This window comes from Cavia porcellus, unplaced genomic scaffold, assembly GCF_034190915.1.
Source record: "Cavia porcellus strain 051 isolate PalLab524CR breed Dunkin Hartley unplaced genomic scaffold, mCavPor4.1 scaffold_4, whole genome shotgun sequence".
Classification (NCBI taxonomy): domain Eukaryota; kingdom Metazoa; phylum Chordata; class Mammalia; order Rodentia; family Caviidae; genus Cavia; species Cavia porcellus.
The window spans coordinates 119,837,194-119,862,387 of NW_026947487.1; the positions used below are offsets into that span (position 1 = coordinate 119,837,194).

General features: G+C 54.5%; 1 protein-coding gene across 17 annotated transcripts in view; it reads left to right on the top strand.

Annotated features, from left to right (window-relative positions):
* Positions 1-428: 428 nt before the first annotated feature.
* Positions 429-25,194, top strand: part of Banp (BTG3 associated nuclear protein) — a 69,104-nt gene continuing 44,338 nt past the window's right edge. For 6 of the 17 annotated variants that reach the window (XM_063247781.1, XM_013145775.3, XM_063247783.1 and 3 more), the window contains exons 1-3: positions 2,109-3,587; positions 21,021-21,156; positions 22,720-22,811. In XM_063247781.1, the coding sequence (XP_063103851.1) occupies positions 3,516-3,587; positions 21,021-21,156; positions 22,720-22,811 (300 nt within the window). In that variant the 5' untranslated portion in view covers positions 2,109-3,515. The other 11 variants (XM_063247789.1, XM_063247793.1, XM_063247785.1 and 8 more) reach the window with 11 other exon arrangements.

Here is a 25,194-nt window from a genome sequence, read left to right on the forward strand (position 1 = left end):
CTCGCGGAATTTTCGCCCATGAACGCGCAGGGACGCTACGTGGAGTGTAACGTGCTCATTTACACCATCGTGCGTTGGTATTCTGTGGTACACAAGTATGTCACATACAATCAGTGTCACAGCGACACTGTCCGCGCGTGACACGTTCACGCAATCACTCGGGAAACGGCTGCCGCGCCACCCGGAACCACGGCGCCGGACTCCGGCCTTAACAGGACCCTCGCGGATGCACAGAACACCCGAGCCAGCCTCACTACAAGTCCCAGCAGCCCTCGGGGAGAGGATGGGATGCGGTAGCCTGAGTCCAGAGAGACTACAAATCCCGGCAAGCACGGCGCGGGGACTACCAGCCCTAGAATGCACCGCACCCGCGCAGGGCACCCTGGGATATGTAGTTATTGCGGGAACTAATATCGAAGCCACTCCGTCTCAAAGAGGAAGCATGTTTCTCCGACGGCTCCCGACAGCGACTTTTTTCGCGGTATCAAGAAGCGCGGGCGTTCGAAAGGCTTGCGAGAGTCTCTAGGAGTCAACCCTGGGCGTGGAGGAAAGGAGCCTGCGCATGCTCGCCGGAGTTCGCCAAGGAACGCGCGTGCAGGAGGTGCCAGGCGCGGGCCCCGCCCCCAGCCCGGTGCCCCGCGTTCAGAGAGCCTGCGCGGAGGGCGGGGCTCGGGCCGTGGGGAGGTGCTCGCTGCGCCTGCGCAGAGCGGCGGCTTCTCTCGCGAGGACGGACGCCATTATCGCATCTCCCCGACAAACACCACGAGAATTCCGCAGCCCACACGGTAATTGCAGCTCCCGCAGCCGGTCGCGCCTCCACTCCCCCTTCCCGCGGGGCGAGAGCGAGAACGAGAGCGAGATCTCCGTCCGCCCCCGCCCCGCCCCGCCGCGCCAGCCGCCGCCAACGGTCGCCGGCCCGCGCTGGGGCGGGGCGGGGGCCGGGCCTCCGTGTCCCTGCGCCGCGGATTCCGCGCCCCGGCCCCGCTGTCGCCTCCGTCGTCGGCCGCGCCGCGCCCGCCAGGAGGGTTCGGCCTGTGTCCGCCGTGCGCGCCCCGGCAGCCGGCCGGCCGGGCGGGGTTGAGGGGCTACGCTGCCGCCCGGCGCGGCGGTCGCGGTCGGCCGTGGGCGCAGGTTCGGGACGGCTGAGTGTCCGGCCCCTCGGCGGCCGAGCCTTGGCGCTCGGGCGGCCGCGCTCTGCGGAGATGGCGCCCAGGCCCGCCCTTAGGAAGTCGTGTGCTTGGGACTTGGATCCAGATAGCGTCTGCGACAGAGGTGCCAGGCAGGCTGGCGGCCCCGCGGGCCCGATCCCTACCCCGCCGGCCGCTCGGAGCCCGCTGTCCCCGCGGCTGCTCGGGGTTGGGGTACCCGACCCTCCGGTGCAAGATCGTGGCTCTCGCACATCCGCTTCTCCCCTGCCCATCCTGGGCTCGCGGCTGTGTGCGTTAGAATGGTGCAAGTAGTCTCGCGGGGCGGCCCCTTCCTGCACAGCTTTTGTCTTTGGGTTGTTTGCGTTCTCAGCTCTCCTGGATCCGGTGCAGTGCTCGGCTCGGAGATGCTGACTGGTGCTGCAGCCTCCCACCGCGCCTTGTGTCCTCTTTGCTTGGGCCTGCTACTTATCAGGTCCCAGCTGGGAAGTTTCCCCGTTCCGTTCCTGCTGTCTTCAGGAGGCCACGCAAGCTTTCATCTTGGCTTTGTCATTTCAACGAGAACCTTTGCCAAGTGCCCTTAGTCCTTTGGGATTACCTGTTCCTCTTTGGGGCCTTTTGGTTTTAACAGGGTGCCCCCGTACGTGGAGTCCCAGTCCAAGTGCTCTGTGGCTCTGCAGACTTGTCCTTCAGCTCTGGGAGGTTCTTCTGGATCATTTGATAGTTTGTTGCTCGTTCATTCTGCTCTTCTGACTTCTAGAAATTCCTCTTAGCATGTGGCTTGACCCCTGAAATCGCTTGGCTTTGTTCATCCTGTGCCATTTTTATTCCTGTTTCTGGAAGAGGGCTTCTGTTTATCTTCCAATCCTTTTTTTTTTTTTTTTTTTTTAAGTTTCCACAAGCAAACCTTTACTTTGTGTCTATTTTTTTTTTTTTTTTTTTTTGTCTTTTTCATTTTTAACGTACCGGGGATCGAACTCACGACCGCCTGCTTGCAAGGCAGGTGCTTATCCCCAGCTAAATCCCCAGCCCCCAAACCTTTACTTTGTAAGAGCGTATTCGTCCATTGGTTTCTTCTAGTGGCTTACCTTTGATGAGTGCCTTTTGTCCGTGCCTCAGATGAGACTAATAAGGATTCTTTTTAGTTTCCTTTGTTCTGATTGTATTCACCACCACCAAAATAGTGTTACTATTTTGCGGGGTAGATATTGGCTGGTTGAGCATGACATGTCCTCCAGTGTTTGTGATTATCACTGTCTAGGTGAGAGGAACCTGGTGGAGTGCCCTGGGTTTGGGTGAGGAGGTTTTGCCCTCTGGTGACTGGGAACTTGTTACCATGGGACCTGGAAAGCCCAGATTTTTCGCGGGTTTTCAGCTTCTATAGCAAAGCCTTCTTGGCCTGGAGCAGCTCCACCTTTTCTCTGTAGGGGCACCAGGGAGTCAGCCCCTGTGCACCCAGCAGGCCCAGTCTCCTTCCCCTTTAGGGTACTGGTTTGCTGATCTGTAAGGCTAGAGCCCCAGTCCTGTGTCATCCGAGTGGCATTTGCTTTCCTGGGTTGGAACCTCTCAGATCCAGTTGAATATTAGTGAAGCCTCTTACATGCATCCACATTTTTTTCCTTGTGGGTTTAGTCTGTAAAACTCATTCAGTGGGAGAAGCAGAGGTCTCCTGTGCAGCTGATCACTCAGCATGGACAGAAGCCCTAAGGCCTGTTGACCTGCTGTGGCCTTGGTGCCGCCCCCGCTCCCGTCCCCTAGGTCACTCCCCAAGGCTACCTGTGGCCTAGCCTTCATGCTGCTCTGCAGCGTGAGGTGGCCACTCAGCAGTGCAGCCAGCGGCGCGAGTGGTGTGCTAGGCTGGCGCCTCCGCTGGCAGCTTCAGGAGCCACAGGTCAGCGTTGCGGTGCGGAGCAGTGCTAACGCAGTCCAGCAGCTGGGCACACTTGGAAGCTGTGCGTGTTAGACTTAGCCACATTGCCAGTCTTGCTGCCAGGCAGCCTGAGGCCTGCAGTGTCGATCAGCACCCCTTGGGAGTTGGTGAGAAATGTGTTTTCAGGTCGGCCCACACCTGCAGAATTAGAGGCTGCGACTTGGTGAACTTTCAGTTATCTAGTAGGTTTAGTCTTTTCAGACAAGCTGCAAAAATATTTTAGTGCGTTTCCCTATTTTTCCCCAGCCTCTCCTACTGTTGACATTTGGTAGTGGAGTATCTGTACAGGCCAGACCCTGACACTGGCATAGTGTTGCTAACTGTGTTACCGGCCCCACTGAAACTTCAGTGTTCTGTTAATCCCCTTTTTTTGTTTCAGGACAACTTGGGACCTCACACTTCATTTGCTTTTTATTTCTCCTTCAATCTGTGATGCTTACATGATTCCAGAATATCTCCCTCAGGCAGACGTGGTGGCACACACCTGTCATCCCAGTCCTTGGGCATCTGAGGTACAAGAATCCAGAAGGATCCCTACGAGTTTCAGGCCAGCCTGGACCACGTAGTGAGTTCAAGGCCAGCCTGAGCTACATAGGAGGCCCTGTCTCAAAAAAAAGAAAAAAAGGCAAAACAACAACAACAAAACCCCTCAGATATGTCCCTGAGCACATTTATAAGTCGCCAGGTTAGAATAGAGACTTTGCAGTGGAAACTCAGTAGGTGCCGCTTGAAGTCATGCAGCGAGGGCACGTCACCTGAGAGACACCGCGTGCACTTCAGAGGGGCAGCCTAACAGGAAATGTCAGGTGCAAACGGGCGTCGCATCGCCAGCGCCCAGGACTGGGGACTGGGGACTGGGGACTCGGAACCCGCAGGCAGCAAGAGGGCCAGCTGACGCGTGTGACCTGGGACTGAGGGCCGCCGGTCCTGTTCTGTGCTTGCTGGATGGGAGCGCGGGCGAGATGGGGGTGCCAGGCACAAGTTCTGCATGATTCTGCAGTGATGGTTTCGTCGACCCATTTGGCGTAGCTTATTAATTAACCTTGGCTTTCCCTCCTAATTGTCTCTGCTATATAAGTCCCTTATACAGTTAAGTAAGTGATGTAAGAAGACAAGGCTGACTTTAAAATGCCCCAGTACATTGCTACTTTAGCTATTTAAATCTCAAAACAATAAGCATGTTCTCTGAAGGAAAGGACATCTAGGGGAAGCTGCGTATTGAGGTCCCGGTGAGATGGCAGGTCAGAGCTTTAGGAAGACCTCGTACCCTTGGTAAATAAAATAAAGATTTTTATTTCCTCTTGTGCATACACTGGTCATAGAAGAGCCTGTGTGTCTGCCTTGTTCAGTTGACTGTCCCTTCTGGCGGGTGGGAGGAGTTCAGGGTATCCTGGATCTCGGTCCGGAGGAGTCCTTGAGGCCTGGCAGGCAGGTGCACCAGGAGCCACTGCCTGGAGGGAGCGTGGCATGCTGACTGTGACGGTGCCAGCCTGCCGCCCGTGTCCTCAGGGATGCGGACACCTGGTGTGGAGTGCCTGCGAGCCCCACCGTGCAGGACCCGTCCTCCCTCCCGAGGAGGAGCCAGCGTCTCCCAGGCTTGGAGCTGAGGGTGCCCTCGAGTTAAAGTGAGCGGGGACCTTGACTGCTGGCGCTGACGCCGTCGCCGAGGGAAGTCCTGACTCAAGTGAAGTCGCAGGACATAGATACTGTTCCGAGTGAACTTCCGTGTGTCTTTCAAATCCACCTCAAGACGTGTCCAGCTCGACCCTTTCCCCGGCGGAGTGGAGACTTGGTGGGGCGAGGCGGAGAGGAAGGTGCGGCGCTTGGAGGGAGCCCCCAGGCGGGCTGTTAGAGCGCAGAAGCCGGGCAGGGGAGTCGCGCAGAGAGGCCAGGGAAGGCGAGGAGCTGAGAGCAGGGCGGTGGTCGGATGGCTCCTGTGCGTGCCTCTGCTTCCCTTAGACAGGGTCACCACTGTCAAGCTGACACCCTGGGAAAGGGCTGGGAACGGGCCTGCAGGCGGAGCCTCATGGCCGGGGCATTCCTAGGCGGGGCCCCTCTGACAGGCTGAATAATAAATGTTTATGTTCTGTGTTGCCGGGGATGCAGCTGTGGCCTCTATTTTTCCATTTTCCCTAAGCCTGAAAGTAGTCACATAACCGGAAACAAATTTAGCCCTTTGAAACAAAATGGGTTTGGGCACAAGGAGCCGCGGCACGCTGGGGTACTGCCGTGGGTGAGCAGTGTATCCTTCAGATGTGCTGGGAGCCGGGTGTCCTCGCCTTGCCAGGGGACTCAGGGAAGGGCTGGGCTGCTGTTCCTGCCTCACCCTGTGAGTCACTGGGCCCTGTGGGACAGCTGTGCCTGGCATGCAGTCCGTCCTGTGAGCTTGGTTGGTCATTGGTGGGGACAGGGCGGGGCCTTGGGGATGGAGTGCCACTGCCACCAGCCTGCTTTGCACCCAGGATGCTGCTTCTGAAGACTTAAGTGACACCCTGTGTGGAGTCCAGAGGGGGGTCGTCCTACAGCTGCTGCCGTCCACACAGGCAGTTACACACCACGTTTGCAGTTACAGTTGTACCCGGAATCATGATGTTCAGCAGTGGTGGTGCCCTAAAGCAGTGTCGCCTCAGAGCTCCTGGGACCTCCATCTTTAATTGGCTTTCTAGTTTTCTTTTTGTTTTGTTTTTTTACTACATACTCCTTGAACATGGAGCGGAGGCTGAACTTGTAGCAGTCCTGCCTCAGCCTCCAAAGTGCTGGGATTGTGGGCATGTGCACCGTGCCCAGCTGACCGTCCAGTTCCAAAACGAAGCATCTCACGGATTTTAAAGATTCGTAGGATTCAGACATTCTCGTGGTTTTGCAAACTGAGGGTTTAATTTTTGTGTGTTTTACAGATCAGTATTTAACGTGTTCACTGGCATGAGTCACTGGTGGTACACACATGACTGTCACGGTGGCTTGACCACCGATGAGACTGTCCTCTGCTGCCTGATGGGACAGTCATGGGTGTACCGTTGGTACTTTGGAGCTGCCCAGCGGTGAGACAAATGAAAAAGGTCCCACTGTGAACATGCTAAACATTCTGAAGTTCACATTTGTTTAAAATACAGTCCCACCACGTGAGGGAGGAGGCTGGCGCTGCGGGTGGTGAAGCAAGATGACTGGCAAATGGACGCTGCCCAGCTCCTCCATGGCCTGGCGCAAAAGTCCAGTTCAGCCCGATGCGCAGTGAATTTTGCGGGAGCCCGTGTCCTCTGGGTTTCTCCCCTCCGCCATCGTCCTCGCTCTGAGGCCTGCTTCCTCTCCACCTCCCTCAGCAGCCACCAGCCCCGAAACGACCCCCTGGCCAGGCGGGCTACGCCCGGTGCCTGGATGCTCCCAGTCCCAGGCAGTTTCCTCTGGAGCCACAGTGGCCTTCTGCAGAGGCCTGATAAAGAGACTGCACCCTGCTCAGCCAGCTTTGCCAATAGATAAACCCTGCCTCGGGAATCTGCCACCGCTAGCCCTTGGGCCCCCTCTGGGGACTGTGAGCTCGGGGGTGTGGGCATCCTGGGCAGTTGGCCCGAAGTGAGACCTGGTGCTTGCACACCCTGCGGGCCCTGTCCCTGGCCGCCTGCTGTCTCTCGTCCCAGGTGCCTCGAGCATCCAGGCTCTTGCCTTTGGACCCGGAGAGCTTGGGAGGTCTGGAGGGACCACTGGGCTGTCCCCTCCTCTGACGAAGACGCTGAGTGCAGAGCAGAGGGTTTTTTGTTTGTATGTTTGTGTCAGTGGCTGTCTTTTGGGAGTGTGACCAGCATTGATTAAATCACCTTGAGTGTGGAGAGGGTGGCCTTTTTCTGTCTCTGCTTTTGGAGAAAAAGCCCCAAGTTCTTTTAATAGGAATTGAGTTGTGCATTGCTTTTAAAAATGTCAGGCTTAGACAATACAGGAAACCTGCAGCGAATTATGTGTGGTCTCCCATGTTCTCAGATGTGAATATTTTATCATGTTTTATTTATTGTCTGCAACTGTTCCTGTGTTTTTACTGAATGGCTTAAGACTTGAGTCCCTTGACTCTTAACTATCTTGGTAGCAATTTTCTAAAAAAAGGTCATTTTCTTACATAATTGCAATGTAGTTATCAAAATAATTTATCTTTACCATTATCTTTTTTTGCAGCATCTATCTCGAGAAGATGCCATCCAGGCTTTCCTCAAACTCACTGCTTCCCCCTCAGCTCCGGGCTGGGATGTGGGGCGAGCACCGTCGTGCCTGGCAGCAGTTGACTGTTGTTTGTGTGTGTTGTCTCAGTAACAGGCCTTATGTGCCTTTCACTGCTTACTCCAATCATGCCCTTACTGCAAAAAAAGCAAGTTTGGTGGATCCGTTTCCCCCATGACATCATTGATTAGGCACACTCTGTTTCCCAGCTGCACAGTAGTAGGACTAACCTCTGTGAGTAACCGTTTTCTTCTGACTCTGTGCCGGGGAGGAGTGGAAGAGATGGCTGGCGAGGCCTCCCGGTGTGCGGGTCAGGGTGAGCCTGGCGTGACAGGTGTCATCTGCTTGCCCTGGAGGAAGGGCACACACTAGCAGATGTGTTCTTGTTGGGCTGGTAAAGATTTCTTTCTAGGGAATCTGTCCAGGGGTGGGCCACTTGTTTATCAGAGTAGTCTAAATATTTTGAGTTACAGACTTAAAATTTGGATACTCTGAGAATCAGCTGAAAAAGTTCCTGAAAAGCAGATAAATTAATGCATAAGTCATACCTGTTTAGTCAAAATGCAGCAAGATTTTCTTTAGATTTAAAAAGAACTTTTAAGCATGGTGTGGTGGGGCATGCCTGTAATCCCAACACTTGGGAGGCTGAGGCATGGGGATCCTTGTGAGTTCAGGACCAGCTTGGGCTACAAAGAGAGCGCAAGGCCAGCCTGAACTGTCTCAATAAAAAAATAAAAAGGACTTTTCCTTGCCTGGCAGTTTCTTCCCCTCCTCTCCGTCACAGAGCAAACCGGTGCCCAGAATTCCAGTTGGCACGCACCTCGCCCCTCCCAGCCCATGCTGCTGACATCTCGGAGCAGTGGGTGAGAACCTTTCCAGGCGGCGTCTCACCTGGCTGGGGGGTCCTAGGGAACGGTTAGAACTGCTCTCGTGGAGGCACTGCACTGCTGTCGGCGCTTCTGCACAGTTGAAGGGCTCTCCGTTGACATTTTGGCGGCTTCTGTTTTCACCAGGCTTCCGTCTGACCCAGTCCCTTGGCAGCCCGCTGACAGCCTGGGCTCTTTGTCTCTCCCTAAGTCTGGTCACATGTTGGGCATGAGGACCTTTCGGAAAGCTGTCAGGACTGCAGCCAGAGCCAAGACCAAACACATGGCCCGCTGTGTGTAGGGCAACAGAGGGGGACCCGAGGGCCATGCAGGGGGCAGCCAGCAGCCAGCGTGCGCCCGTAACCATGCTGGGCTCCCAGGGCCGCCTGCCTGTCCCCCCCATTGCTCGCCCATGCTGAGAGTCACACCTGTGTGTGTTGGAGGCAAGCATTTGGAGTGAGTAGCCCACCGAGTGAAAGTGGCCAGGGTTGCCTGAATTTGCCTCCATCCGTGTCACTGTTGAAGGCGGAGGTCACCCCGTTTTCCCAGGAATACGGATCCCCCTGAAGCTCCAGCAGCTGCTGGGTGTGTGTGGTCCGAGGTGGGGGTGCTTCCTGCGGGGTGCTTCAGGGAGGGACTTCCTCTTGTACATTATCTTGTGAATTGTGGTAGCTTTTCTCCCATCCCGTAAGGTGTTGTAATTTTGCTGTATTACGTTGCAATGATATTTTATTGAGAATTAGACGTTCTTGTAAACGATTTTGGGTAATTTGCAATGTTCACTATGAATTTTTCAGTCTTTTTGTGATACTGAGGATTGAATCCAGTGATTCTCTACCACTGAGCTACATTCTTAACCCTTTTATTATTTATTTATTTATTTATTTTTTGAGACGGGGTCTTACCATGTGGTTTAGGCTGGCCTTGGGCTCACTTTGTAGCCCAGGCTGGTCTCGAATTTGCAACGATCTGCCTGCCTCAGCCTTTGTCAGTGCTGGGATTACAGGCGTGCGCCACCACGTCCGGCTCTCGTAGCCTTTTAAACTTTTTTTAAATGGTAAGGCAGGGACTCTCTAAGTTGCCCTTGAATTGGAGACCCCCCCTGCCCTGCTAGCTGGGGTGACAGGTGTTTGCCCAGCTTCAGGCTTGCAGTTTCAGGGCCAGTGTTTCTCAGTGTGTGTCAGTGGGAAATGGTTTCACACTATTTGTTAATGTTTGTGACTCGTTGCCCAGTGTGGTGCGAGGTGATTGGGCACAGATACGGCAACAAAGCAAGCGGGAGACCTGCCGGGCCTGGGGCGCTCTCCTGGCGGGCAGGAGCCCCTGCCCTCGCCTCTGGGTGTTGCCACTCTGGCCGTGAGGAGGGAGGGTGTTCCGTCCTGGGAGTGGAGGCGCGGCAGCCTGGCACCCAGCGGGGGTCCAGACGCTGGCCTGGCGCTTCCCACCACCCCGGGTAGGGCTGAGAGCCTGGTGCTCTTTCCAAGTGAGCTTCACTTTGAGAGGCGCTGTGGCTTTTCAAACTTTAGGTGTAAACTCTGATCACTTTAGTGAGTCATGGCCAGCACTGCAAGAAAAAAGAATATAGTGGAAAAGAATGTTCCCCTTAGTAGCTAGGGGCTGTGTAGGATGCCTGGAACTTGTTTCCGTGGTGTGAGTGCGCGTGCGCCTGCGTACTTAATGCGGGTCCGGTCTGAAGAGGGCTGCGTCTCCTCTTTGATCGTCTTCCTATTGGAGGTTGTTTCAAACAGCGTTTGGACTGGTCTTGGGCAATTTAGTGTACAGTGTTGTAAAGGACCATCCTTTAAGCTGCTGGCTTGGGTGTTGTGCTGTTTGCTGGTTTAAAATCTAGTCTCTGTTTCAGGTTAGTCATCATCCGTGGAGAACTGACTGTTACCTTGCTGCAGGGCACCAGTCCAGGGAGGAGCCAGGGCCCAACTCCTAGCCCAGCAGTAGCTGTAAAAGCAGAGAACAGGCTGGGCTGTGGGGTCTGTCCTCTGTGCCAGGTCTCCTTAAGGGGAGGGCACAGGGCCGCTTGGGCATGAGTGCGCAGGGCTCCAGGAGGGTTGCACACAGTGCCAGGGAGCAGGGCTGCTGGGAGGTGGTGCAGTGCGTGCCTGCGAAGCCAGGCCTTGGTTGAGCTCACTTCTGTGCCCTGAGTGCGAGTATTTTTTTCTGCATGGGGCATGGGAGTCTTGATGGAAGTGGGCAGCTCCTTGGCACAAACAGCATGGTGTGGCTGGGCTTCAGTAAAACCTCACTGAGGGGCACTGAACCTGAAGTTTTATATGATTTTGGCATCAAGAAGTGCTGTTCTTCTTTTGATTGTTTTTCCAACCACTTTAAGATATAAAACCCATCTTTGGCTCAGGGCAGTATGGGCAGGGGAGTGGATTCAGCCTTGGGGCCTTGTTTGCCTCTGGGGCCCAGACCCCATTGGTGGCGGGAAGGATGGAGGGCTGCCTGCGCGAACAGGTGCAGGGTGAGCCACTGCAAGTGGAGGGGTGGATGAGCTGAATGGCAGCCGCCTAGGCATGGAGGGAGTGGGGACTAAAGAGGCCTGGAGAGAGGGGAAGCAGGAAACCGAGTCCCCCGGGGCTAAGGCACGGCCTGCGGTTGTCCAGTGTGGCCTGGAGACCCGCCCAAGGCCCCGTGAGGTCAAGACGGTTTTCCTGGTGATGATGAGAGACACTGCTTGTCTTTCTCGGCTTCGTCCTTACATGGAAGGTGCGAATTGGCCATGAGTGAAACTGCTGGTGCCTCGGCAAGAATACAGGTGGTGGCCCCAGACACTTTTGGTTGTCCTGTTTTCCACTGCTATGCAGTAAAAATGCCGCTTCCACCCAAGGATGTCCTCGAGTTCATTTTTGACCGCCTCTTTAGTCCTCGGGTGAAGCAGATGTGCAGGAGCACGGCTGGTTTCCGAGGTGGTCGGCAGGTCTAGGACAAGCCCTTCTGCAGCTGCTGGCCTAACAGGCGCTGGCTTCGTGGGTCAGCAGGAAAGAAGACCGTTGCACTGCTGTTTCTCACAGAGTGGTCAAAGCCGTCAAAACCACCAGCCGAGTTTGCTGCCAGTGATAAAATTTCACCTGCAAGTGAGACGCACTTTTGGAAAGCTCCTGTCTGCTGCCCGAGCTGGACAGCGCCATCCAAGTCACCTCTAACCCAGAGAGAGGAACCACCAGAGGGCTGCGAACCTCAGCCAGCTGGGAGAGGTGGCTCTGGGCTCTGGCCACGCTCACAGGGGAAGGGAGCCACCTAACCTCAGGAGTAGCATCCAGAAAGCTCCCTGTCCTGGCTTCAGATTGCAGCTAGCCTGCAGGGAGAACAGAGCACCCCTGTCCTCACGGCGGTGTCCTTTGAGGCTGGGTGGCTGTCACAGGCATCAGCCAAAGTGACCATCTCGACAGACCCCGAGCAGCAGCCACAGTTTAATAAAGATTGAGCAGGTGTTTACCTTTTAAGCCCAGCATTAGGTTTGCAAAGCTGTGAGATCAAGTCCCTCTTCCTGCCAGGATTTTGTTGTTGCTTTGGAAACTTTTTTTGTTGCTTATTTTTCTAAAAAAAAATGTCTTGTGTGTTACTGCATGCAATACATTGATTTTTGTGAGTTTTAAGTATCCAACAAGTCATTCAAATAATACCTAGCATTCAAAATCTTGTGCTCTGATGTCAAATACATTTAATACACAAGTATATAATTCTGTGTGCTCAGCCTCTTTGAGAGCCTCGCTAATTTTAAGGTAGGGAAGAGGCGGTGAGACCAGACGTGGACAGCGTGGTGGCAATGGCCCTCTGGGATGGCCCCTCTCCTTGGCTCACTAGGACTGTGCCAGATAAGTGCTCAGGCTTTGGTTTCAGCCACCCTTCAACACATTAGAACCTCTGGCTCCCCTGCACTGTATTTGGGATTCTAATGATGATCTTTAAAAATATCCCTTGGACTCCTGGAGACCAGGCTGTGTTTGCGTGTCCACAAAAGCGTCAGGGAGCCATGCTTCGGTGGCTCTGCTGTGGCTGCTGGGTCCTGCTCTCCTGGCTGGACCGACCGGCAACGATCCAGCCCTCCCCAGCCGGCCCCGGACCACAGGGGCCGAGGTGGTGGTGTTCGTGGCTCGCAGGTGGTGGAAGCAGCGCACTTTAGTCAAGCTCGTCGTCTCAGCACAGGGCCAGGACCTGGCCCCAGAGGCTCGCCCTTCTTTTCCTAGTTTTAATTAAAACATTTTTAGGGGGCTGTCTTTACGAAAAATAACACTGCCTGGTTTTTGCCAAGAGTAAGTCAGAACCCTGAGAAGCAGTCTCTCCTTGCCGTTCAGTGGTGAACTGAGTGCACGGCCGATGGTGGTCGGCCGCCTGCCTTGGGCCAGGGTGTGCGCTGGGTTTCCTCACCTGTTTCGGTTTAATAAAGATTGATTTCTTACTGACTTTGTAGCTACTTTCTGTTGACTTCATTATTGCTGTAACATCCTGAACAATCTGGACTAAGTGGGACAGCGTCGCACCCCTGGCCGGTCCCTGATTCCTGGAGACCTTGCTTTCTGAGCACTTCAGAGCCACTGCTGTAAGTGGACACGAAATGGAAACTTCCCTGATTTTGTGGTGTCGTGGACTGGACATTTCAGCGCACAAGGCCGCAGAGTGTTGGGGGAGAGGCAGAGCGAGACGGGGACAAGATGGGGCCCGGGGCCACGCTCTTCCTCCTGGAGCCTGCTCCATTTCCCAGCGTGTTTGCTGCACGGAAGCAAGCCCCCGATTGGCCTCGGAGCTGCCTGTGTCTGCTTGTGCTTGTTCTGGGCTTTTTCTGACCCTGCGGGAATCGTATTTCTGTCGTCCTATGCTGGAGTTTTGGAGTAGCAGCAGGCGATTTCCAGGGTTCCTTCCAGGTTTTTACCATGGTGTGTGGAACGTGGCTCTTCGGGTGAGCTGCTCTGCAGGACCTGGGACGGAAGCCAGTCCTTCCAGGGGAGCGGCCCCACCCAGGAGCTGGAGCGGATGGTGCTGTGGCCGGCCAGGAGGCACAAGGGCTTAGGAAGGCCTGACAGGGAACCGGCCCTGGGCGGTGCTGTCCTCACACTCTGGGGACACAGCACGCGCTCTGTCTCAGGCTTCCTAAGGAATGACCTGTGTGAGGCAGCTCTGTGGGGCCGGGAGGACTGAAGTGGGTGTCCTGGACAGCTGAGATGAGCAGAGTGCAGGGTTCAGAGGGACATCTCACAGTGGACACTGTTGAATTGAAGCCCCCCAGGGGTAGTGTGCTGGGCAAGTCTGTTGTTCTTGTGGGAGGCTGAGTTTGCAGCATTAGCAGCAAGACTGTCACACCTCTAGGCGGAGTGGCCAGGTTCCTGTGCCCACAGAGCACAGGCCCATCCTGGAGCCCTGGGCAGCCCTGGCAGGGAGGTGATGTGGAGCCAGTGGAGATAGCAGCAAGGGCAGGAGCCCTCGGGAGGGAGTGGGGACGCCCAGTGGGCAGCTTTTGGGGAGGAGACAGCCAGGCTGCGCTCTGGGGAGTGTTGGCCTGGGGGAGGAGGGGGGCAGGGTGGGCTGGGGAGGAGACCCTGGCCTGGTCTTCCGGGAGCATTAGCAACTAGTGCACGAATTCTTGGGATCCCCAGGAGAGCACGAGACCAGGGGAAAGCGGGGTTTGGAGGGGGCCGAGGAAGTAGGACTCGGCGGTCTCAGATCCCAAGAGTTGGCCGGGAGAGGAGGGCAGGAGGGATTTGGATGTGAAGTGGCTCTTGCCCTCTGTCACAGCCGCGACTGCGGGGATGGGGCAGGTCAGAGGCTCTCCAGTGTTCACCCTGACTCGGTGAATCAGTAACAGGTGCAAATGGAGCCGGCAGCAAGGAAAACAGCACCAGGGGAGGAGCCCTGGGCCCCTCTAGCAGCCCCCCCAGCCGGCACCTTGTGGTCCTTGTGGTCCGAGTCCGAGGTCGGGACCTGTGCGGCCTGTGCCTGGGGGGGAGGGTTGGTGTCGCGTTACGCTCCCGCTTGTCGGTATTGTGTGTTCTTTCCCGTGGACCTTCCCAGCTCGCCTGTGTAGGTTATGTGGTTCTCGGTCTGGAGAGTGACCTCAGGCTTCGGGGGTTGTGCTGTCTTTATCGTGCGCCCTCTGCCGTGGGCGTTCGGTGGGGCTGTGAGCTCTGCACTGTGAGCAGGCTAGGAGAGGCCGGTCTGAGCAGTTACTGCAATCTTAGTCCAGCTGCCTTATTATGTGAAAACTGGACCGTGCCAGGACTTCTGAGAAATGGCAACTTTCACCTGCCAAAATGGCAGCCGCACGCCGGGCCGTGCCAGCGTTTTGGGCGTGCTGCCCTGTTTTCCTATTGAAACCTCCACTGTTAGCAGCATTGTAAGTAGCTCTTTATCCTGGCAACAGCATCGTTTTGAATAAACAACTTGGGTAATGGTACTGTCTTCATTTGGAAGAGGTCAGGGTCCAGGACTTTATGGTGAGCTCAGAGTACTCTCTAAAGCCATTTCTCAGGCTTGATGGGCATTTAAACACCTTCCACTGACCCAGTGAGGCAGGTCTTTGCTACTGCCTCTGTGGCCAGGGGCCGTAAGTTGTTTTAATCCTGCTGGTTGGTTATTGTCCTTTCTTAGGAGGAAGTTCAGGTTGGCTGTGAGGGTCCTGCGCACCTTCCTCGCAGTCCTGCTGCTCCTGAGCCCCTTCCTGCTCCTCAGTCCCTCCCCCTGCCCCCCGGAACTGCAGGAGCAAGGTCTCTTTGAAGATGTTTCTGGGACGCTGCACTTGTGCCTGGCCTTGGCTCCTTGCTGCGGGGCAGGCTTCCAAGGAGTCCACTTGGGGGGCCAGGGTCCTAGTTAGGGCCCTAAACTGAGCAGCGGGAAGGAGAGAGGATTCCAGAATTTGCCTGTCTGTGCATCTTCCTGGAACAGGTCTATGTAGTTTTTTTTTTTAGTTACCAGGTGGCTTGTGAATTTGATTGAGAATTCTTTGATTACCCGGTGGAGGACCACTGTCCTCACTGGGAAGGCAGGCCTTCCCTTTGCGGTCTCTGCCCTGCTCCCGAGTCTGGAAGAGACAGATGATGGCACGGGCAGCGTTGATCTTCACATGGATGCCACGCACTTGCCCGGGCGCCCCGGTGGGGTGGGGTCGCAGGTCAGAGGACTGCTCCCAGGCCTGACAGCTTCTGTGTTGGTCAGGTGGGGCCGGCAGCTCCTCCGGCCTGCTGGGAAGGCAGTCCTGCACCCTCCTCAGGCCCGGGGCTGAGGAGCTGAGGAGAGAGAGGACTTTGCAACGCACTGACTTGTCAGATACACACATCCGCGCTCGAGATTGGACCCAGGGCCTTCGCACTCAGCTACACACCTGCTTTTATTCATTGTTTCTGAACTTTGAGGTGAGGTCTTGCCAAGTTGCCAAGGCTGGACTTGAACTTGTGATCCTTGTGCTTTAGCCTCCTGTGTCACTGTGTGTGGCTGGCCTGATGATGTTTTTATTTTTGTTTTTTGAGACAGTATCTCACCATGTCATTCAGGTTAGCCTTGAACTCTCTATGTAGCCAGGCTGGCTTGGAACCCCAGGAAATCCTCTTGCCTCAGCCTCCCAAGTGCTGGGATTCCAGTCGTGCACCACAGCTGCCTTTGATCAGTTTTAAGTGTGTTTTAAAGCCACGATGAACGTACGTGATGCAGTGTGTTATACTGCGGAGGAGAAGTGGGAACATCTCCTCTGCGCCCTGCGTCCTGACCTGTGGCTGCCTTCTGTTCTGTCTGGACGGGGTCCCTGCAGATCCTCTTCGGGGAGCTGGCTTGGCGTAGGGGCCTCTGCTGGGCTGTGTCCAGAGCACCAAGTGGCGGCTGTTCTGGGAGATCTGCCTCTGCCCTCAGCCTGCAGGTGCCCTCGGGGCGCTGTCCACCGCTCACCTGTCTGCTCCCCCTGTTCTTTGGCTGGAAGAACAGAGCACCGTCTTTGTGCTGCTGGTTTTTGTGCTGTACATGTAGCTGTGTGCTGGGGTGCAGAGGTGGAGGCTGTGGCTTCCTAGCTGCTCCCTGCTCTCCTCGGAGAGGTGTGGCTGGTGCCAAACTCCTCCAGCCCGTCGCCCCTGCTGACCTTTGCCAGGCTGGTAGGGAATGGCGTCCAGACTTGTGCTTACCAGTTATGCAGCAGACTGGAAATCTTGTCCAGTTGCGACCTTTGGTTTCTCAGCAAATTCACTGTGGCTTCTTGAGCCTATGTTGGCGTAGGATTAGGCTGTCTCCTGTAGTGGTGAAAGGAATTCGCTCCTTTGGGGTGGAACGAGGACTGTTTTCTGAGAAGCCCTGGTGTTTCCTGGCGAGGTAGTATTGCACCACACAGCAGCTCCAGGAGCTGCACTGCCGGGCTGCGAGGCGTGGGGCCGGGCCGAGTGTGTGCACGTGCGCGGCCGGCTGAACACTTGGTTTCTTTCTAATTTTTGTCTTTTTCTTAGTCCGTGTTTGCAGGACACGGTGCCCACAGCCGGCATGGGGATCCAGTTCCTTGTCACCCCCAGCCTCCTCCCCCTTCCGCTCTGCAGAAGCTTCACCACCCCGATTTTTCCTTTTGCACCCTCTCCCTCCCCTCCATGCACCCCTGGTGTCCCCTCTCTCTGAAGAAGGCCCCTGCCTCCCTGCACCTGTGTTCTGTCCCTCATAGAGCAGATGCCGTGCGATGTCCCAGCTGTGTGTCTGTTTATTTCGCTCATGGCCACGGTCCCAAGGCGCGCCAGTGTCCCTGCCTGTGGACGGCTGAAGTCGGTCCTTGTTTGGGGCAGAGTGGTACTGGCCGTGTATAAGCGCCACGTTCTCTTTCCCATCGCCGCTTGTGGACTGCAGCCCTGCGAGGCTTAGTTACTGAGAGCTGTGCTGCTGTCAACGCGGTGCGTGCGCACATGTGTCTTCAGCTCCCGGGCTTCCCCTGGAGGGCACAGCTGCGGGAGGAGCACGGAGCTTCCAGCCCCAGCTTTCTGAGGAGTCTCCGCTCTGGTTTCCATCGGGACTGTGCCAGTTCGAGTTTGCTCCAGCAGGGCGGAAGGCTCCTTCCTTCCCCCGCAGCCTCCCAGCACTCTTTGTGTTTGGTTTCTGGATGATGGCCGCTCTCTCCTGGCTGAGACGGACTCTCAGGGTTGTTTCCATTTGCATTTCTTTTTCTTTTCTTTTTCATAGTCGACTTTTTATCCTTTTGAACATAGAATGTGTTGGTGTTTTTTGTTGTGATTTCCAGATCTATTTATTACTTTGAATTTCTTAAACAGCCAGCGATGCTGGACATTTTTTCATGTGTTGATTGGCCGTTCGCAGCTGTGCGGCGTGTCTGTCCACTCTGGTTGCCCATTTTTTGACTGGGTCTTTTGTCTTGAGAGGTGTCTAATTTTTGGAGTTCGTGTCTGTTCTGACGTTGGCCCCCGTCTGAGGAGCAGTGGCGGAAACTTTCTCCCGTTCTCTAGACCTTCTCTTCACTTGGCTGGCTGTCTCCTTGGCTGTGCAGAAGCTTCTCTATTTCCTGTGCTCCCAGGTCTTGACTCTTGGTGACTTTGCTTTGTTTTCTTTCGGGTACCAGGACTCACACTCGGGACCTGGTGCTGGCCAGGCAGGCGCTGTGCCTCTGAGCTAAGTCCCGGCCCCTTGGTACCGTTCTTGTGCCATTTGGATCCTCTTCGGAAAGTCCTTGGCTACGCCTGTGCCTTTACGAGTTTTACTTATTTTATCCACCAGCAGTTGAAGTGTTCCTGTTTTACTTTAAAATTTTATTTATTTATTTATTTTTATTTTAAAGATAATAAAACTCAACAAAACAAAACAGAATGAAGCCAGTCAAAACAAAGCAGTGAAACTGATACAGAACTTGGAAGCAGGATACCAGGAAAACCACAGTGACCACCACAGTGTGTCTCGCTGGCTTCGCAGTGGGGTCCGTCCATGAGATAGAGCAGAATCAGACCAAACAAAACAGAATAAAACCAGTCAAAACAGAACATGGAATGAAGCAAAGCAAACAAGCAAAGAGAACAATACTGGACCTCAGAAGCAGGACAGGAGGACCCCGCATGCGCCGCGGCGCTGCCGCCACCCGCCCAGGAGGTGCTCGGGCCGGCCAGGCTGCCCAGTCGGCCACACAATACGAGCATTCAGTTGCTGTCAAGGCAGCCTGTCCTCGAGCCAGCGGTGGCTTGGGGTGCGTCGTGGGGTGCTTCTTGACTGTCAGCCGCACTGGTGGGCTCACGGGAGATGCTGACCTCTGTCCTCTGGGCCCCGAGTGGCTGGTGCCGCTTGGCAGAAAGCCTGGCTGTTTGGCTTCGTGCTGGGCTCCGCCAGTGTTTCTGTTGCATAGTTCGAGCTTCGTTCCGTTTTCATTTCGTGCGCGGTGGGGGAAGATGGGGGTCTGGGCCGGTCTGCTGGACAGCAGCCGACAGCCGCTTTCCTCGCACCGTTCACTAACGAGGTCTCTTTCCTCCCGTGTGAGTGTTCGGCCCGCGGTCAAGATCAGCAGCCGAACGTGGTGGGGTGCGCCTGCTTTCCTGCTGTGTCCGCGGAGCCCCATGCCTGCTTTGTGCTAGTACGTGCCACTTTTTATTGCGGAACGAGTTGACACTTTGATTTCCAGTTAACATTGCAGACGTTCACTAGACCCGTGTTTCTGATGTCTGAAGGACATCTAGAAGGACGGCACTGGAATCACTGTGCAGGGGGTGATGGGAAAATACAGTGAACGCTTAAATTAAACTCTTTGCCAAGATGGTGAAATACGTGACGTGAGGGTGAATGTTTTGAGGGAAATTAATGATGACGTGTCGTTCAGTATAGAATTTTTTTTTTTTTTGTCTTTTTTGAGACATAGTTTCACTGTGAAGTTTAGGCTGGCCTCAAACCCAGCGATCTTCCTGCCTCAGCCTCCCAGATGCTAAGATTATAGGAATGTGCCACTATGCCTTGCTCTGTAATACATTTTTTGATTTAAATATTCACTGTATTTTTGATCATCATTCATTGATCAAGTATTCACAGTAATTTCTTCCTAATAAAAGCATTATGGTATGTCCTCAGCTACCTTACTGACTGGGTCTGAGCCACATGACTTCCGGCTGTTCCCCAAAGTCAGAATGACCCTGAAAAGCAAATGCTTTGAGTGGATTCAGGATATCACGTGGCCGTGGCAGCACAGCTAAAGATCTCTGGCCCTGAAAGAGGACTTCGAGAACTGCTTTAGGAAGTAGCAGGAGCAATGGGAGAGTGTGTTGGAGGTGAGGGGAGTATTTTGAGGAGGATAGATGGTATTGTGTTTTTTAATGTAATAAACTTTAAAGAATTTAAACGTTTCACCATATTCTTTTTTTTGTGGAGGGGTCTTTTTGCCACAAGGTTTCATTATATAGTGCAGGCTGACCTTAAGCTCACTTTGCAGTCCAGGCTGATCTCGAGGTCACAGCAACACGCCTGCCTCAGCCTTGGAGCGCTGGCCTTACAGGTGTGCGCCACTGTGCCCACTACCATCATACTTTTCTGGTCACACCTTGTAAATACTGGTTTACACACTAAGCATTCTCAGAGGAGTCGTCTAGCCTTATTTACTGTGCAATGTGATTACTTAGAATTGTTGAGGTTAGTTTTGTGTGCGCTTTCTCTCCCTTTAAACATTCACATCGCCTCTGGTGTCGGAGCTTGTGACAGTTACGTGCTGCCTTGTCCTTTACTGTGTTCATTCTGCTGGACACTGAGTGTGGACTGCTCACCGCCAGCGGATCCTGAGAGTGTGTCTCTGCTGCTTTTCTCTGCTTGAAGTCTCTCTCGTTTGCTGCGGGTTAAACCTGGGGCCTCACACCTACTAGTAAGTACTTTACCACTGAGCTGCACTCCCGGCCCCGGAGAAGTTTCTTGAGTTTGTTTTTGGTACTGTGTTTTGTTGTCTGGCTTTTGCCTTCAGATTCTCCTGTTGCATGAGTGCTGGATCTTCTTTGCCTGTGTGTGCCGCTGTTTGTCGTTGTGTTTTTTCTTCTTTGAGACCGACTCTTGCTGTGGGATTCAGGCTGGCCTTGAACTCACTCTGTAGCCCAGTCCGGCCTCCAGCTTGTAGTGATCCTTCTGCTCGAGCTTCCTGGGCGCTGAGATTATGGGTTGCGCCACCAAGCCTAGCTGTACTGCTTTTTCTTGAACTTTTTCACTTCTTTTATTCTTAAGCTTTTCTTTATTTGCTCATTTGTTTTTTGTGAAGAATCTATTGTGGTTTTTTTCCCTTGGCTTCAATTTAGACTTTCTGAAATTAATTATTCAGATCTGCATGCTAATAGCTTATAGTTTGAAGAATGCAGCCTTGTTCTATTTTGGAAAGTAAGATCTTCCAGGCCTATCAGAGTGTTGCAGTAACTAAGAAGAAGGTCACAGCAGGTTCTTGTTGGGAGGTGCTCGGTGGATGTGTCACTGTCGGGGGACAGTGGTGCTGTGTGTTCGGGATGCTGGTTTTCTGGGACCCTGTGGGGAGCAGGCTCTGACTGGATATTTGCTGTTGGCAGTTGAAGCTTGATGGAGGCTTTTGGTGCAGTTGAGGCTTGATGGGGTTTCTGAGCCCATGATAGGAAGCGAACTTGACTTTCTGCGCGTGCGTGGTGCTGGAGCTCCAACCTGGGGCCTCACGGTGCTGGTCTGTGCTGCGCCTCTGAGCCGCCCTTCAGGCCCGGAAGGTGGAGGTGGTCTGAGGGCGGGATGCAGCTGGAGAGGCTGTCAGGTGGGGCTGGTGCAGGTCAGTGTGGAGGCTGCCTCGTGCCTGGAGAACAGTGACTTGTGGTGGCCGAGGGCGGGGCCTGTGCCAGGGTGTCCCTCGGGAGTGTGCCTGTTTAGTTGTTCTGTCATCTCACATGTCACTCTTCGCTAATGTCACCGCCTCTCTCTTGGCTTTGGTAGGTGACAGCTACTGCGGCCTGTGACCTGGACTCTCGCTCCCTGGCTGGCCCTCTTCTCGCCTCCTGGATGATGTCAGAACAGGACCTGGCGGATGTGGTTCAGATCGCAGTGGAGGACCTGAGTCCTGACCATCCAGGTACAGAGCTGTGCGACCTAGTGGGCTCCTGGCCCCTGTCTCCTCCAAAGCCAAAGCCACGCCAGTGCTTGCTCTCCTGTCAGTCAAACAGAAGTGGCCGACTGAGGTGCTGCTCCAGGAGGCCGAGAGTGGACGCAGAGCACCACCCGCGTCTCACGCGAAGGGTCCGGGGTTCAGATCTTTCCCTTACGTAAAACGTGAACCTAAGAAAGTCGCGGAGTTGCCACACTCGTGTGGACAGCCTAGGACAGTCCAGTGCAGTTCCCGCGGGCAAGGCAGGGGTGGTACGGGCTGGGTGCTGCTTGACTGTCCCCTTAGGGCTGGGCAGTGATACAGGGCCTTCTTCAGCCCTGTGACACCAGAGCCCAGCTGCTGGCATGGAGAGAATATGGGTGGGTTCATGTGGAGGAGCTGAGTGCAGCCCCGAGTTCATGTGCCCCTGGCCGTGTGGACACCCCTAACTGTCTGCAGGCGTGGGCTGGGCTGGGATGGGCTCGGGAATGCGAGGAGGTGGTTACCGTAAGGAGCCCTCTGCCCGTTGCTCATTACTTCATGTGACTTTCCTGGACATTGCTAGGTTGTGTTTTTTTCCTAATAGGTTGCAAATCAGATGGTCTTGTGACAGATATTTCACGTAATTTTCTAATGTCCCTCTGTATATGGCATACACGTTGGGACTGACTCAGCACTGGGTATGTCATATTAGCTTTCTATTACCCAAATGATAAAAAGTTAAAAACAAGGCAGAGGCTGTTGGAGCCGGGTGTGGTCACTCACGCCTGTAGTCCCAGCACTTGGGAGACTGAGGCAGGAGGATCGCCGTGAGTTTGAGGCCAGCCTGGGATACATAGTGAGACCTTGTCTCAAGAAAAAAAAAAAAAAAGAAAAGAGCTTCATCTCATTTTTTTAGGAATTAAAGAGGACTTCTCCTTTTTGCTTGAGAATTTTAACTTTTTTCTTTTTTCAAACAAATTTTATTGGTGCATTTTAGCTGCAGTGGCCACATTCATCGCAGGGAATTTGTACCTGTATGTCTGTGCCTTGACTGTCTTTTATCCCCACCTCCCTGCCTGCCCTCCACCCTCTTCCCCACTCCACATTTTTCAAAACCTCTTCCCGTCTTCCCTTTCCCACAGCTCCCTCCTTGCTCCCCTCCCCATCTGATCATTTTCTTCCTCCCTCACAATACCTGTTAGACAATTTGGTCCTTATTTACCCTTCTGGTTTCTCACACCAGAGAAACAGTGTGGAGTGTGCTGGCGTGTTCGGTTTACTTCCCTGGGAGAGCGGTCTCAAGGTGCATCCGCTCGCCGGGGAGCGTCCCGAGCGTCTCCTTCTTGGTGGCAGAGTAGCGCTCCATTGCATAAAGGACCCCACGCCTTTATCTGTTCATCAGTGAAGGGTCTGGGGCTGGTGTGACGTTTAATTTTAAACTCAGTGTAAGCTGTGAACTAGGCTGTGCCTTTTGTCTTGAACCTGGGTAATTACGTTCACTGCTTTTCTAGCAAGAGACTTCTGTGGGACTTACCCTGTCTCATTGTTTGTCTTTGCACTGCTTTTCAGTAGTTCTGGAGAATCATGTGGTGACGGATGAAGATGAACCTGCCTTGAAACGCCAGAGATTAGAAATCAATTGCCAGGATCCCTCTATCAAGGTAAAGATAAGTTAGGTTTATGTGCACTGTGCGAGTTGCCGCCATAGACTGGAAGGCCTAAAGCAGCCGAAATGTGTTCTCTCCCCGTTCCGGAGCCCAGAGTCAGAGGTGAGGTGTGGCGCAGCCAGGCCTTCTCCAGAGGCTGCAGGGGGGCTTTGTTGGTCCCTTTTGGCTCCCGGTGGCTGCAGATATTCTAGGCCACGTCCCTGCAGCTTTGTCCTGGCCCCCATGCAGGCCAAGGTGAGCGCTGCGTTAGCTGCACCTGCAGGGACTCCGTGGGCTCAGCCACCTGTAGGTTCTGGGAGTCACCATGGGCCGGTTCCCTCAGGAGCCAGAGGCATGGGCGTTGCCCGATGGCGCTGCTGTCCTGCTGCAGGCCCAGAGGCTGCCATGAATGGCCACTGTGGCCAGGGTGCCCAGAGCATCAGGGTGCTTCGTGCCTGTCACCCGAGTCCAGACTGGAGTTTTCGCGCTGGGTTTCTCAGACCTCTCACCCAGTTCCTGAATTGTTGTTGGGGCTTTGTATTGCTTGTTTGGCTCCAGTGTCTGCAGAGTAAGAGGTGATAGCAGTGCATTGCAACCAGTGTGAGCGGAACTGTCCCTTTATCATGTCCGGCCTGTTTAGCCTGGACATCTGTTTCAAAATGTCCAGTTCATTTTGTTAGAGCAAGGACAAAGCAGAGTAGGTGTAAGTGAGCCACTTAACAGTGTATTCACAGGAACTCTGCCTGATCACATCTTAAAATAAAAAGGTTACAATTTTATCAGAAAAGACATTTCATAGCAAACAACAGGAAATGTAGAAAGTAGAGAGCAAGTGGCTGCTTGAGTTCTGGTGAGACGTGGCCAGGCTGGACCTTGGAGGTGCCGTGTGCCACGAGCAGGTTCTAGCTGTCACGGTCTTTGTCACCTGAGCATGAGCGAGGCGTATAACCCACCCCCAACTTCCTTAGTGTCCGCTTGTTCAGTGAGTTATTAGTAGGCAACAGTGATTTCACCCAAAACCTGGCTGGGATCCTTTCTTGCTCAGGTTAGTTTGCTTTTGCTGTATTGAAGGCATTCAGGTGTCAAGTGCACTGCCTTTAGATTGTGAAAAGTTGCAGGGCTGCTGTGGCCTCTCTGGGCTCAGCCACCAGTTAGTGCCCCTGGGACGGTCATCTGCTGTGCCGGTGACCCTGCCTGTGTGCATCAGGCCACCATGATGCCCGTGGGTGATCTCTGCTCGCTGCTCCAGTGGGGGTGCCGGTGGCCAAGGCAGGGAAGTGTGTAGGTGGAGCGTGTTCTTCCCACAGCGCTGCTCCTGACAGCTGCTGCGCCCTGGGGCGTTAGGCAGAGGGTTCAGGTTCTCCAGCGGAAGGAAGCCTGCTAATACACGGCAGCCAGGGTTGGTGCCAGGGATGGGACGCGTGCTGCTGCCTTGGTCTCAAGATCTGTGATCCCTAGGCATGGGCAGGAGACCTGCTGGCCGGCTGCTGGGCTCTGGGCTCTGAGGTCGTCTGCTTCTCGAGCCAGCCTCCTTCCTTCCGATGTGTCCAAGCGGCCACTTCTCCCCAGTCATGGCAGGAGAGGAGAAGGAAGAGGCAAAGCACAAGTCCTTGAGAGTTGGCATTGCCTCCGGGTGCAGACACGAGCCAGGCACCAGCCTACAGCTGCCGGCCACCCCGTCCCTCACACCTGCCCCCAGGCAGCACCTGCTTTGGTGCTGGGACCTCTGCCGCACAGATTTTGTGTGTATGTGTGTGTGGGTTTACTCACTTAATTAAAAAAAAATAGTTCATGGGTACAAAACAAGCTACACTTTTTTCCCCAAGGGTGAAAAGTACTCTAAAATTTTACAGTTCCAGCATGTAGTCCATGGAACTGTCGTTTCTTCGAAGTGATTAAGTGAACAAATATGCCACAGGAAGCTGTCAGGGGTGCAAAGTGAGGGGACAGCAGGCCCGCCTCTGCAGCTTGGGCCCCGCGGGCACTCACGTGGATGGCAGGCATGTGAGTCTGCTTTTGGCAGAGAAGCCAGTTACAAAGGGTTCATGGGTTTGAACACCCACCCCCACGTTAGACCACCGTCCAAATTCAGCCCCAGCCGGACTGCGTCACAGCTAAACTCCGACAGGAACGGTAAGACTCAGGGCGAGGACAATCTCAGCGTAGACCTGCGATGCCTGGGACGGCTTCTGTTCCCAGAGCAGCCACAGGCATCTCAGTGTCTCAGGATGATGGAAGGTCAGGCAGCCACAGGACCTTAACACCAAGACAGGGCCATCGCCTGCAGCCTCAGCTCGGTATGCGAAGGCCCTGCTTGTTCTGCCTGTAGATTCCTTTTGGGTGAATGTGAGTCCTGTGGCTCTGGGAGCAGTGGCTGTTGGGGAGGTCCCGCATGATT